Below are 15,479 nucleotides of genomic sequence, written 5' to 3' on the forward strand. Positions count from 1 at the left end.
CATGTTCTTTAGCAACGTTTAATAATTCTGTCGATACATCTATTCCGGTTACTTGCGCTCCTATTCTAGCTAAAGCCTCAGTCAATATACCTCCGCCGCAGCCAACATCCGCAATCTTCATTCCTTTTAACGGAAGATCTGAATTCTGCATTTTGATTCCGGCGTTTACCAATCCATCTTTTACAAGTTGTATTCTGAGCGGATTGTATGAATGGAGGCAATTAGGTTTCCACCAAATGTTTGTCAAAGTAGAAATGTGTTCAATTTCCTTGGGATCTACTGTCGATATTGATCTGACGATTTTTTTGGTACACATATTTTCTGACACAATATTTTCTAATAATCTATAATAAATGATCTATCTTCATTTAGCTGAACAAGTATTTTTACATGCACAACAATAAATTTTTTTCCTCAGTCCTGAGTCATCCTCAGTACAAAATTAAAAAGAATGTATGTATAAAATTCGCAGAATTGAAAAGTTGTCTAAAATTGTCTTGAGATTGTCAAGTGGAAACTTAATAACGTGCAGTCAAGATATAAAACGCAATTGCACTGAGTCCAAATTAAAAAGGTCAATCGCTTATCCAGCATTTAGAATAATAAAATGCTGAAGCAATGAAATCGTATAAATCAAACTGAACATTTTTTTAAATTTAAAATATACAATAAATTAAAATAATCGTAAATTGTAACTTACATATAAAATGTTGTTAAGACACTTAAAATAATGCACGCAAAACAACTGTGCACTGTTCGTAAGTTAGAAGTCTTGTGAGAGATATGGTCAGAGGAGAGAGAGATATGTACTTACGTGGTGTTAAACAAATAACATAAATAAAATGGAAACATCGATGCACAGCAATATGATCGTCATACAGAGGTTCGTTGTCATTTTATAAATTTAAGCCATGTTTTTGTTATTTATTAATATGAATCATCTCGAATGCAAGTCTTTTGTTTAAATTCTTTTCTTCATCTAATATTAATATGTTGCTTCAACTAAAGTCATGTGTGATATTAATTCTATGCTCAGTGATTACAGAATGCTAATAGTGTTTCCATTAATATAGGTTTTGTGCTCCTTAATTCTAGTTTCCAATACTTTGCTAGTTATGAAAAAATAAGAAACAAAATATAGAGTAAAATTTTTTAATTTTCGGCTTAGTTTTCGAAAAATCGAGTTTGAAAATCCGCTGCATACGCATACTGCAATGTCACAGATAAAATACGGTTCATCAGACGACGTATGACGCGTATTGTATTTATTAACAATTTTTTTTATTGTTTACCAGTTATGTATTCTAATTATAATATTGATACTATTACATGTACATTTTTATGATACACTATATACATGTAATCACAAAAAAGTTTATGTATGGAATATTCTCTTACATTTAAGCAATATTGAAAAATCGATATATATGAAATTAATATCAGTATATCAGGGGTCATTAAAATTGACCTTGATATAACTTATTTAAAATAACAGATATAAAATAAATTCCAGATATTAAAATAAATATCGCAGGGGCCAGTAAAAAACTGATATGACTTAATTAAAATGAAAAATGTAAAATAGATTAGATTCTAAAACTTATTTAAAATATTAAATAAGAAATATAGCAGAAGAAATTATTTAGAGCAATAATACTAAAGAACTTTTTTATTTTTTTAAATTTAAAATACATATTTTAAATAATGTTATTAAATAACATCATAACCGACTTCTGCAGTATATGAATAATATGTATTTTATTTCAATAAACACAATTATCGAGAATAATATATATAATATACAGGATCTACATGGCATTTGAAAGCTACTGAGTTCATGGAAGAACACAAAGAAAATTTTTAATGAACAAATTTTTATTCTGTTAATTACAGAATTGCCACGATGCAAAAGATTCGGGTACTAAAAGATTTCGTTCCACTCTTTGAATTGTTCTTCGAAAATACACCGATTATGTAGTAGCGGACAATACTCTGCAGATAAATTATCATTACATGCTGCTCGGATCATATCGACATGCTCCCTATTGTGTAACTTATTGACGTGATATTTAAACAATTGATTATTGTTCGGCACAATAGACCGTTTATAAACACGATAACTTTATGTGTCGCTCGACAAATCGCATCTTATTATTAGCTATAACAGCATTCGTACGCATTTAATAATAAAAAAAGTTGTACTTTTTGAAAATTATTTATGTGCCAATTTTGTTTTGTTTGATTGCATGAAGTCCATAAAAAGTAGGTGTAGTGGACGACCAAGACCAATTTTTTGTCAATGGATTGAAGTTAAAGCCATAAATCAATTTTGTTTTGCAGCCATCTATAAGAAATAGGAAAAGATTTAAAAAAATATCACAGAGAAATGAAGAAGAAGTTTTTGTTACAAACTTGTTATAATTATAATAGATATATGATTTTTATGCAACAAAATGCTTTTTTAATTTTCTCCTAGAATTAACAACTAATTGTAAGATAAAACTTACAATTCTCCAGTATACGTTGAACTTCGTGTGGAGCAATAAATTTACTCCATGTATGAGTACCACGAGGTATAGATCTGAAAATATATTCGGCTGCTACAATAGTGGACAGCCAAGATGTTAGAGTTCTGTTTATCGTCGTTATAAAAATCGACTTGCCAGGTTTCACAATTTTCACACATTCCTGTACAGAATATTTCGAAAACATTTAATTTTTATGTAGATGGCATTTATAAATAATAAATCTTATATCTTTTATTACAATATCGTACCTTTAAAAACATTTGTGGATCTGCTACATGCTCCAAAACTTCAGAAGTTACAACAGCATCATATGTTTCTCTCTCGTTTTCGGCGAAATCTTCCACGGTTGTCTGAATGTAATTCACTCTTTCTGATATGTTGGGATTTAATTTTACATGTTCTGTAGCAACGTTTATTAATTCCGCCGATGCGTCTATTCCGGTTACTTGCGCTCCTACTTTAGCTAAAGCCTCGGTTAATATACCTCCGCCGCAGCCAACATCCGCAATGTTGATTCCTTTCAATGGAAGATCTGAATTTTGCATTTTGACGATTTTGGCGTTTACCAGTCCATCTTTTACAAGTTGTATTCTGAACGGATTGTACGAATGGAGGCCACTTAATGGGCCGTTCTCATCCCACCAAATGTTTTTGAAAGTAGAAATGTGTTCAATTTCCTTGGGACTTATTGTCGACATTGACCTAGTGTTTCTGCTAAAAGATATATATTATATTTCTTAACAATCTTAAGTATTTAATCAAGTATTTTTCTAGTTACTTTTTTATATAATATGTTACATGATAAGATTGATGCTTCAACCATGCACTATGTCAAATTATTTATAGTTAAAGATAAAAACTATATATATATTTTTTTTTTGAGATTAGGTAATACGATTAAAAATTAGATAAATACATTATAAAATAATTAGTCAATTATAGTTATCATACTTGTCTCGGGGAATGCTTTTCCACGATCCCTTGGCGTATTTGACAATATTTAATGTTATCATGTTTCTATTTAAATACATTTGAGTTTACAGTTTAATAGACTAACTGTATCTGTAGCTCTTCGATAATTAATACACAACGGAATATATCTGAAACTATATTATTTTTAATTTTTATGCAAAATCACTATAATTGGATTTAGCATATAAAAAATACCGAAGTAGTAAAGTTACTGCATGATTCACTGTAAATGAAATTTTTAATATCAATGCATAAGAAATGAATACTGCAAGAAAGAAATGTTTAATTTGAAAGCCTTTGAAATTTCAAAGTTTACAGACAGATGTGTGTGTACAAAAACATAGATTCATAATACTAATGAATTATATTTAGAAAAAGCACGTGGTTAGAAAAAACATTTGAATGTATTTTGCAGTTTTGAAATTTCGATAATTTTTACGTTCTGTTCGGGATAAAGGTTCCGTTTAGAAAATCAATCGCGTGCTGAGTTCACACAAAACGATACTTTATTTTGAGTAGATACGTACACGTTGATTCGCGTTCGACTCTCCGATCGGTTGTGCCAAATCGAGGAGCGGAGCACGGCTGGCAGAGCGGGTCTCATCCATAGATCACCCATGGTCTCACCTGATCAGCTATTTATCGCATGACAGTCGCACGAGTCGGGCACTTAAGCCACGTGTTTATCGCAATGGGAGAGGTTCGCTAGAATCTGCGATGTCACGGGCTCGCTCCAACACATTCTAAACTAAACTTTTGTTTTCATATAAAATGATATCAATGAGTTTATTTAATTAGAGATTTAAGATGGGATATATAAATTACGTACTTTATATTTTGCGGACATTCCAACTTCCGAAATTGGTACTCTGTAAGACTTTACTACGACTAGCGGTTAGCAGTTTTAAATTTTATTAAAGTAAACACATACGATTGTATCATTGCTCATTATCGTGGCACAATATACAATATAGCGTCTCATTTTTTATAACTATCTGCAACCTTGACTAATGTATAAAGCACCTTTATAATTTGTTGAATTTTCATACAATAATTTCCATACAATAATAAAGTTTCTGTCAAAGCTGTTGCGGATATTTTAAAAAGAAATAAAACTTTAGAGAAAAATATTTCCGTATTGTAATACTTGCGCAAAATGTTGAATCTTACAATATTTTTCACAAATATACAATATTCTTTGCAGGGTCGACCGTTTTTTTGCGGCCAACGTTCCAAATATGGATATGCAAAAGACGAGAGAAAACGCGCTCTCCCGATCGTTATGCCGAGAACCGGGAGAAGATAAACTCACCGTCCTACGATCTCTCATTTACCCGGTAAAAAAAATCCGCGAAAGAGCGGATGCAACGCTAGAAGCAGTATCGCGTTTTACGGGCGCGTAATGCAGCCGATGGCCCGTCCTCAGCGCACATCCGAGTCGTCGGGAAGTTATTACAACATCGTAATGTACAGGTAATTTCCACTTGTCTTTCTCTAACTCGTCCCGGCAGTCGAGTAGAGCCTCTGGCTGGTTTTATCGTCGGTTCATTCAATTTTCCAGTGTGTTTTTTTTTTTCATTTCATTAAAAATCTATTAACACTGCTCGATTCCGTTCGTTTTTTTATACGCTTACAACACGATTTCATTAGGTTCTCATTAGTTATCAGTTGTGCTAACAAGTGTAGATTATATTATCTCAATTATTTTTTAGCACTTCAGTCTCTAATCTTTATGCGTCACTTATCATATCTAACGCGAATATCTTTCGTCGTAGTTTTTCGTAGCCTTCATTTATATTTATTAACAATTTGTATTGTTAGAAACAAGGTACATTAATTAAGAAACAAATTAATATTATCTGAAGACTATGTTCTTATCTGTACGTAACAAGGTTATCGCCTAAATTTTTGTTTATCAAATGCGTCAGAAGAACGTAATGATGTTTTTTTTTGTCTCTCTTTATCTATACATATATTTATTTCGAATGTATAAGTATACTTGCACACATTACACGTTTAGTTTAGTAGTAATCAATAAATGTCGTACAGTCCCTCTTCTGTCGTAGTTGCAGTAATTTAATAGAATTTACTAACGAGCGGATATCACGATTCTTTACGTCTTTATTCACTTCCACATGAGAAAGTTCCGTTCGGTCAAACGGAGTTCTAAAAACGGAAGAGCTTACAGCTGACTGTACTACAAGTTTCTTGCTAGAACTTGCCGACTGTATGTCTAATAAGTAATGACGTAGGGATGTAAGGAAGCCTTGATAATTCTTCGAGCATGTAGCCACGCAATTAAGGTGTAACGTTTTGAAGTTCTGGTCGTAAACAACGCGGGCAAAGTAGCGGAACCTTCGAGGCTCGGTTCCGCCCGTCAATTGTTACCAATTGTTGCCAATCAGAGTAATACGTGTCATTATGCCGAGAGAAGGCTGGCAGCGGTGCGCAGCGCCCCTGCCTGCGTACCAGCCTGATTACACCGCGGGTAATATTAATTTGCCGCTAATTGGATAGTATCTGGCGGACGCGCGCGCTGCAGGTCGAAATCAGCGTTTTACAGGACGATGCGCCTCTGCTCTCCTGTAAAAAAAGACTAATCTCCGTTCGCCAGGCAAACAATTCGGCAGCGTGATCTTGTTTCGTAAATCGCAGTTCCCCAAGATATTTATATTTATATGTATTTCGATGTCATTTTCCGTTAGCATCTCCTGTACTTATTGATTCGTGGATGATTGTAACAGTACATTATAATAGTATGACACGCGTTGTGCAGTTGCTACCACATTTAGTTGGTAGCAGAAAAGGAGCTTCTAACTAGTATCAATTAGCAATTAATCTTAACCGGCCGTTTTGATGGCGTCGATTGATCGACGGTACAAGGCGTATAACTAACATTTTCTATCGTTCATTAATTCGACGGCTTCATTATTTCATTCGTTAAAGTCGATGCACGTGTTTTGCGTCACGCGTTAATAATTTTGTTCATAAATAATTTATTGGCTGGTTCTTGCACGTTTATATATTCAGAATTAAAAAAAAAAACGTAAAAATTCAATAGCTGCATTCCGTAATAATTATTTCACGTGTAAAGCGTGTGCGTGTATAAAAAAAAATGATGTCGCTCATTAACGACTACATAAAGATTTAATGTTTTGTTAACATCAATATTCTCCATCATGGCGCCGTTTGTCCTCCTCATAGAGTTATAAACCGTTCCACTGCAGCGGACACATTGACGACCGTTGATTAAGCGGCGTATGGCGTAGTGCACTTTGCAATTCAGGAATCCGATGGGCTAGACCATGGGCGTAATTCTCCGCCTTTCGCCGCGCCGCCAGTGTCGGCGGCTACTTTGTCCGTGTACCAGTTAGCTGGCATTTACATCGCGATGTAGGAGTAGATTTATTATGTGGCGGTGCCGCAGTAGTGCCTGGAGATTGTCACAGGATAATCGATAATTACCGTTTTACGTCATTAAGATTAATTGCGGCAATGTACCGACTTTATCGGATGCTCATCATCGTTTATCAGGAATCGCAATTGGACATCTCTATTACTTAATTATTTAGTAACATACTGTCTTCTCCCTACGATCTTTTCTTGACACCTACACTTCGATATCTTCCGAGAACGATAAAATGGATAATATATTCAGTTTTTTGCATCTGACCATTATCTCTTTCTCTCTCTCTCTCTCTCTCTAAAGTCGTAAGCTCGTTAACGATCTAGGATAAAATTATTTTCCAATTCACGCCCTTTTCAGAAAAATCCAATTTAATACTGGTCAACTTAATGCTTAAAAAATAAGTAAGTTGGTTATTCTCTTTCAATATTAAATTTCTCTAAGGACGGTTGATTTACGCAAGAGCGGAATACGAGAGCGGACTTTTGATGTAAATCACGGAACGCTTGTAATTTCTCGTGCAGGGATCTCGCGTATTTTGAATACGCGACGGAGAGAGGGTGAGAGAGCCCTCTCTTCGGTGCCCACAATTACCTACGGTTCTGGTAACTGGATGCGATTAGCATACGCGTTGCGCGGACACCGTTGCGCCGGTTGCGAGGAGAGATGCGAGGGGGACCGTCGAGAATGTCGCGGTGCATCGCACTCCTTTGGCCGCGCAAAAGAAACGCACGCAAGGGGAGCAAAAGAAGAAGCGGGAGAAGAAGAAGAGAAATAAGAGGAAGAAAACCAATGCGTTCGTGCATCGCGTGGCTGAAAGTGAACCAACCGGGTGGCCACGCCTCCTTAGACAGCCGCCAGCCAACAATTAAGATTTGATCGGCAAAAATGGTCGAGGTAAAATGGCGCTGGCCACTGAATACGTAATGCCCACGAGAACGAGACGATCCCGATCTGCCGCGCCGGCGAAACCGGTGCATCGCCTCATTTCATTCGAAATACAACTCGAACCGGTAGCTTCGATTAAGGAGTAAGTGGCCCGTACGGTAGCCCTTATAATTTTGTTACATGGGATGGTAACAGAGCGGAGACGAAGACATTGTCATTCAGGGTAATTTCGCCGATGGCGATCCCCTCGTTCGTCGGATTTTATTTACACATACGCATCACTTCGCAGAACTGATTTTCAGTTTGATATTAATTCAGCCGGCCGCGATACTTTGCAGACACAAAGTGTCTGTGCCGCATTGTGATTACTGTTATATAAATTGTCCCGACTGCAACACTAAAATAATTCAAATTGCAAATTATTGGAAATTTATTTGGTCTTTTATAAAGTTTTTTTTTCAAACTTCGACTATTATAGCTTTAAAAGTTGATATTAATTCACGAATATTTCTAAGCATCGATATACGATATCGAAGTTTAAAGAAAAATTCGTATGACCATATGAATAAATTTGCGATAATTTGCAATTCAAATCAATTTTAGTGTTGCGATATAAAAAATGCGGAATTATTATAGCCGTGCGATGTATACATAGTATCTGTTGAGTTGATATTAAACTGACTATCTCTGCAAAGTAATGATTTAGACAACGTTTGGCCGACTAACACGCTCGACAATGGGACGCCTGCAAACGGGCAACCGAGCGTGCATCGCTGTAGCGAGTCCAGTTCCGTCGAAATCTGATCATCATCGTGTAAAATGCCCGATATCCACAAAGCAATCACATGCGCGATGTTCGAGGATTTTTATCAACGGACGCAAACCGAGATACATCGGTCGCATTTGCAGAAAGAAAGCGCAGAGCGTGCACGTTTTATTCCGCGGACTCGTAAATCATCTCGATAGCGAACTATACACACTGCCAATCAAGATTAAGCCGCGCGATACGGACGTGCGATCACGCTGATCGGCGCGCATATTCATTCTACATCGCATCGATTCCCGAGTTGTTGTTGCATTCCACCGTCTTTGTTATCGCTCCTTCCCGCGAGCCCCTCGAGATCTCTTCCACAGCACGGGCATTCCTCCCGTTCCTTTTTCTTCCTCTTCCACCGACTCGAAGGAAGACTCCCCGAGACTGGATTAAAATTGCAGGAGCGATTTCACGAACTCACGATATCGGCGAAAACGCCACCGAGGCTCTAATCATGGCGGATACACGGCGCGCGGTAGCCGCTACCACGTTTTACCCCTTAACTCAAGACTCTCATTACACTAATGTCCCACCAATCATCGGCCCTCAGTCGGCGGCACTCCCCCTCCCTCCTCGTGCCCCTCCCCGCGTTTCTCAATCACTTCAATCAGAATCATGCAAACCGACGAGGAAATCAAATTCCTCAACCCCGCCGAGGCGATACCGCGAAGATTTCTGTGAAACGATCGTCGTACTTTGTATCCATCCGTATAATCAGCCGCAAGTTTGCGCGTGATTCGGATTCTTCAGGACCCTTCCCTGTCCGGTTTCATTCAACCGCTTAATTCTCCCCGGTCACGTCGAATTGTTGTACAACGCGAAAAATTTATTACGCAGCACAATTATAATTTATACGAACGTTATGCGAACGAGACGTTCCCTTTACCCCAAACGTCCGGTACGACGCGGTCTTTCTTGCGAGGCATGGAAGACCGCAACGGCCCATCGAAGTCTTTAACAGGGTACTTCGCGAAATAGCCGAAGAAACGCTCTTTAGCATACCGGGAGGGCCAACCGTTAAGGCGGTCGTTAAGTTTATGGGGGAGCCGCGAGATGCGAGAGGTTGGCAATTAGATGCCTTCTGTGAACACTGTGATCTTCGCCACGCGAAAGAAAACGACCGTGGCCCTGCGCGCGCGCGTTTTCGCACGAGGCTCCCTATGGTGGTAATCCCCTCGAACGCGAAACGAAACGCGCGTTATATTGTAGGTACACATGGATGCGATCGGGAAAGGAAATTGAAATACGCAAATGGCCCCGTCCGCGTGATTCACGCTCACCGGATTCGAACGATTTCGCCCCATCGCCATCGCCATCGTCTACGTTTCGTTTCGGACGGCCGAGACGTAGAAGACGCGATTAAAATCGGCGCGCCGGGCGCAGGAGGCAAAGAGAAAAGAAAAAACGAGAAAAAAGGAAAGAGGGAATACGAGGCACAAGGAGAGTCGATCGTGCGCCATGCAATTCGTTACTTCGGAACGTATATAGCGTTGGAGCGAAGTGTTGCTATGCGCGCGGCATCGCACCGGGATTATAATTTACATGGCTGCGCCCGACAATTTGCATAAATCGGCTGTAACGTTACGAAAGACCGTCGTCGGTGCCATTAAAAGAATGTTTGCTCGCGTACTACGTACGTTACGTATGTACGTGTCACCGCGCGATATATGTATAAGGCCAGTTTCGCCCGACGTCGATTAAGTTTAACCGCCGCAGTTTCACCGACACCTCTCTCTTTCTCTCTCTCTCTCTCTCTCTCTCTCTCTCTCTCTCTCTCTCTCTCTCGTCTCTCTCTTCAGAGACGCATGTCGCTTCGCTAAAGGAAATATTTAGTTTTACGGCTACAGTGCTGAACGTCGATGGGCCTGGTCGCCATAATCTTGAAAGTACCGGAGATTGTTATTGTGAAAAGTGAGAAAAATTAGTGAGACATGCCCTCCCCACCCCACCCCACCCGCGATAATCGATCGTGCAATTTCGCGTAATCCCACGACACGATGGGGTATCGAAGGTCGATTCCATCGACAATTACGGGAAAAGTCTCAAGGTAAACTCCGATCGAATTGAAGTAGCGTGCAGATGAAAACGCCAACGTCGAATAGCAATGTAATCGACATTAATTATGTATATGATCTGCATTCACGGACATAACCCACCATTTTGTCACATTGCAACACCCTCGATATAAATTCCAGGATGGGGAGGGTAAAGGGGGGAGGGGGGGTCCGCGCTTCTCTCTTACTTATCCGCGCGGTGAAAATGGCGCCGAGAGGGAGACGGGACCAAAGGCAACGCGCGGCAAAAGCTATGCTTCGCAGGCCCGGGAGAGCAACCAAGCACTTATCATTAGCCGCATCTTCCGCCGGGCAGTCAGGGTAATTGTTTCCTCCGGTTTATAGTTTTATTCCGACTCACCGGCGCGATGATATCTCTGCTCGTTTTATATTCCTCGAGGCTATATCGGCCGCATCATGGCCGCGCGCGTCTGCCTTTCTCCTTCTTTCCTCGGCACGCTCGCCCTTTTTGTCTCCTTCAGCATCCGTCTGCTTCCCCCCTCCCCTCCTCCCCCTCGGAGCTTCTTCTGCGTGTATACCCTCGCTCCGTCACTCCGTCCGAGTCTACGATGATCGCGGAAGCGGACCGAGTTGGCGTGCCAAGATACGCATCTTGTGTAATTCGAATCGATCGAACGTTCGCACGCGAGGCGAAACTAGATCCGCCGAATATTACGGCAACGATATAGGAAGATTTTCCGCTTCCGATGAGCTCGCTTATATGCGAGCGATTGAGCGATATATCAACCGGCAAAATGGAGCCTGGCTCTTTCGCGCGGACCTGACAACGGTTCTTCCCAGAAGTACCGCTCGGAAGGCGGGAGGGCTGTGCAGGGCGCAGGCTATACGGACGGTTCACCGGTTGAGGATTCACCAGCGGCGCGCCCATCTTCGAGCCGGGGAAGCCAACGGGGGTTGGTAAAGCGGTACCGACGGCGGCATTAAGCCACGTCTAGCTGCGCGATATGGAAATATCCAAACCGCTTGTAATAACACGGCATCGGGTGGCCCGTCTCGTAAACGGCGACGAAGACCTCCTCGCAAAGTATTTTCGTGGAAGCCGCGCCGCCGCTCGTTCTGCCTTTGGAAATTAAGAGTCTCGCGTACGAGGGCGGCGCTCGAAACAGGGCCTATCGTTTAAGTCGGATCTCCATGCGAGATTACTGCCCCCGGGGGTGGCCGCTGCGGCGGCGACCGCGGCGGTTGATGGAGGCGGCAGTGTCGACGATGGTGTGCCGGTATTGCTAGTAGCGTCGTCGACGGCGGTGGTGGTTCGCTGGAAAGGCGGACTCTGGGGAATCCCCACCCATGCATAATCTAAGTGGCTTTTATATATGCACGGCCTGCGGATGCGATAAGCCCCCGTAGATGTTCACCGAATGGCGATATGGCGCGAAATTTCGGCGTTTCTGTCCGGTTACATTGACGATCCATGCGCGCGATATTGAATAAAGATGTCGTTCTTTTAGCCTAAATTTGTATGTATAAATTGTATTAAAATTAAAAAAAAAATTTGATATCACTCGTTATACTCGACAATTTTCTAAAACTCGCAGAGATAGCTCTACATTAAATGATACAATACATATGTTAAGTTCGCGTCGCTTTCAGATTTTCGGATTTGCACAAGATCGATCGGAGATTGATATGTCCTTATTGTGTTCCCAACATAGGAGGGGACGAATCTCATATAAAATATAGTTACAAGGGTATTAGGAAGAATTCGACAACGCGCGTGCCAGTCGACGTGAATTTCTGAGGGGGTGTGTCGTGTGGGCGTGAGGGTGTCGCAGCTGCCTCTCTGCACTGTGCTGCACGCGCCCCGCTCGCCGAATACGCAACGCTGCGTCGCTAATACACGCGTCGTACGTTGTGTTTACGCGCGCGAAATACAATAGAAAATAAGGCACACCCGGCGTTACGTATAGTTGTGACTCCGCGCGCTTGTCGCGTTTATCAGTACAGGATCTTCATCTTTCACAAGCTTCACGCGAGAAAATGACGAGAATCCAGCATGTATAGTCACCATCCCTTTAGATATAGGATCGCCTGTTAGCGTGCCGCGAAGGGAGAGAAGCCCTTCGGGACGCGAGAGCAAAAGCTGTGTCTCGAGTGACAGGAAGACGAAGGCGAAGCGAAGCGGGAGAAAGCACGTGTTTCTCGCTTTCTGCCGACTTCCGGGTCTTTTCTTGGTATTTTGTTTCGGCTTAGAAAGTGGCCGTTCTCTTCGGTAGATGCACTTTTGAACACGCGGTTTATTTTAATAAGAATTATTATGGATATTGGTCATGCTCCAAAAAGTAACGGAAGAAGAGCGATACCAACGATGTTCTCAATATCGATCGCCGGCGTTACTAACAGCCTTTTCATCTCCGATCGTTATCCGTTTTTATTTTTCTTCGGATAGGCGAGCGCGAGTTGCCCACGCGCGTATACGCCGCGCCGCGCCGTGCCCGAAAGCGACCGGATCCGAAGCGGGAATAATTTTGCCTCCTACCAGCACACAAATTCTAATACGCAGGCGGGCAACGGTAATGACTACAATCATCCGGGACCGTACAATGCTATCTGATCGGATCACAAAATGGGCACGTCGTTGTTTTCAAAACGGGTATGATTGCAGAGCTTTGCGGCGCTCGGCAGATGCTACGCCCGAAAATGCCCCGCTATAATAATAGAAATTCGTTACCGTGTAAATTCCGATGATTTCGACGCAACGTTTGTAGGTGCGACTTCCTTGTTAGCGGAGATCGCTCGAAATTTCTAAGGAATCACTGTTAAGAATTAACGCGGAACATTTTCATCTTCGGCGTTTATTTCGATGAAAAACCCGCCCGCGCGGGATTTTACAGGTATTTCGTCGATTAAACATGTGCCCGTAACGCGTAGCGTTAGCGTGAAAATTTCCACAGTCAAGCTTAGCGTGCTCGCTTTCGGGATAATCTAGTCGGATACTCCTGTTGTGTCGTTTCTTGCCATTGAGCGGATCGACTGACGACCGAATCGTGAATCTCGTATTACAGTCCGGTTTCAATAAAGGACCGAGGAAATGCGCTACAATAACGAAAAGGACGGAGGCGTCGTACGCGCGGAAGTGTCGAGTATACGAGAATGGACGATGGCCGAACGCATCGTTCCTCAATAGAAATCGTTACTTTGAAAAGATCACTCGTTCCTGGCCGTGGTCGCGGCGGTGATCTGCGATCTAGAATCGGCGAAGCAGGCGGCTTTGAAGCGTACCGCCGCGCCCGTTGCGAATGAGCTCCTTCCTCGTTTTCGTTTAGCCGCCTTTAGCGGCCATAATGCTGACTTGGGAATATCAGATCCCGTTCGTCATTGTTACCCTCGATGCATCATGTGCCATGCATGATGCAGTGAAACCTCGGCTCCGCTTGTATCCGCTGATCGATCACTCTTTGCGTTATGCAATGCTTTTAAAGAGAACTGTTTAATGAGTTTTTAACACATTTATTGCCTTAAACTAATATTACTAATATTACCTATTTTTCATTCATATGATTATCTAAATATAAAAATGATTGCACGTTTCAAGACTACTCATAAAGTAAAAGATTAATATCGTCAAAGATTAGTATCAGTAAAAGAGATTAAAGGCCGGTTGTCCTATTTTTTGGATAAACTATGCGATAACTTATCTAATGGATAAATAAATTAAAGGTTAATAGCGACTGTACAGGCATTTTATCTATTAAATAAATTATCACATAGTAAATAGTTTATCGGAAGGTAAAACCGGCCATAATATTATACATAAATAAGAAAATATCAAAAATAAAAGTTCAAGAATAATATTCTTTTTTCGTGTCGCACACATGAGTCTTTGGCTTCGATATCACCGCAATTTGCATTTGAAATGGCGAAGAATTTCATTGCAATTTTCTTTACTGAACGTTCACCGATGTGAGGTAACCTTCGCCAGCATTTTTCGTTTGAATCGTTCGAACTGCAAATCTGCAATTCATAGCTTCCTTGAGCTCGATCGTAATTACATAATTAATCCGCGAATACACGACGAGAGAGGAAGAATACGTAATGTATGCGTCGATCGCAGCTCTGCTCGTTGTTGTCGTACAGCCGCGAATTGCATACCCGTATTCATGACGGCACGTCTGAGATGTTTCTCTGCACCCATCAATTCTTCTATTCTAACGTTGGGCATCCGCGTAAAAGGAAGATTTTTTTTCGAATCGTAAATTTCGACAAAAAACTCATCTTTTTAAAGTTTCTGACTATTCAAAATTGTTTAACTGTTCTACGTCGAAAGAACAATTTTACTAAAATATCTAAAATTTCGCTAGAATATTCTGATGTTCTTTAAGATGATTGCTAGAACGTCAAAACTTTTTGGAGCGTCGCTCACTATGCTTGAGCGTATTCATAATTGCTTTGATGGCCTAACAAAATTATTTTCAAATCTGTATCTAGTAAATTTTTAGATGCTTCAGTAAAACCGTTCTTTTCATTATACTTCTGCGCTTATTAAGATTTGTCTTTTTTTATTACGAGTATTTAGGTAATCGCGATCAGTCTACTATGATGCGCTTATTTCTTGTCTGCTAAATTTTAATTTAAAAAAATTTAAAGTTAAATCTGGATATAGAACAAGTATAAACAACAAGTTCCTCGTAACATTCATGTTACGTCAATTCGCGTGTAACATTTGTTCGCAGAAATAATCTGTCGCGTATGGAGCGAGGAAGAACCCGAGCGTTTTTCTTATCGCGTCGAGTAAAATGTGCGTAAATCTCGCGACGAAAGGCTTATCATGAGGTATCATTAAAATCAGCGGTAAGTCT

General features: G+C 40.8%; 1 protein-coding gene and 1 long non-coding RNA gene across 4 annotated transcripts in view; one reads left to right on the forward strand and one right to left on the reverse strand.

Annotated features, from left to right (window-relative positions):
• LOC105457782 overlaps positions 1-15,479 on the forward strand; it is a 47,964-nt gene that overhangs the window by 16,654 nt on the left and 15,831 nt on the right. For all 3 annotated transcript variants that reach the window (XR_975452.1, XR_975451.1, XR_975450.1), the window contains one exon: positions 4,705-4,973. This is a non-coding gene — a long non-coding RNA (uncharacterized LOC105457782). The remainder of the gene's footprint in view (positions 1-4,704; positions 4,974-15,479) is intronic.
• LOC105457778 (hexaprenyldihydroxybenzoate methyltransferase, mitochondrial-like) lies at positions 1,858-4,124 on the reverse strand. The gene is made up of 5 exons (XM_011702633.1): positions 4,028-4,124; positions 3,480-3,628; positions 2,777-3,242; positions 2,508-2,688; positions 1,858-2,344 (listed from the first exon to the last, which is right to left on the reverse strand). The coding sequence occupies exons 2-5, from the start codon at positions 3,557-3,559 to the stop codon at positions 2,217-2,219; spliced, it is 855 nt and encodes a 284-aa protein (XP_011700935.1). The 5' UTR covers positions 3,560-3,628; positions 4,028-4,124; the 3' UTR covers positions 1,858-2,216.

The sequence above is a fragment of the Wasmannia auropunctata genome, unplaced genomic scaffold (genome assembly GCF_000956235.1).
Source record: "Wasmannia auropunctata unplaced genomic scaffold, wasmannia.A_1.0 LD335047.1, whole genome shotgun sequence".
Classification (NCBI taxonomy): Eukaryota; Metazoa; Arthropoda; class Insecta; order Hymenoptera; family Formicidae; genus Wasmannia; species Wasmannia auropunctata.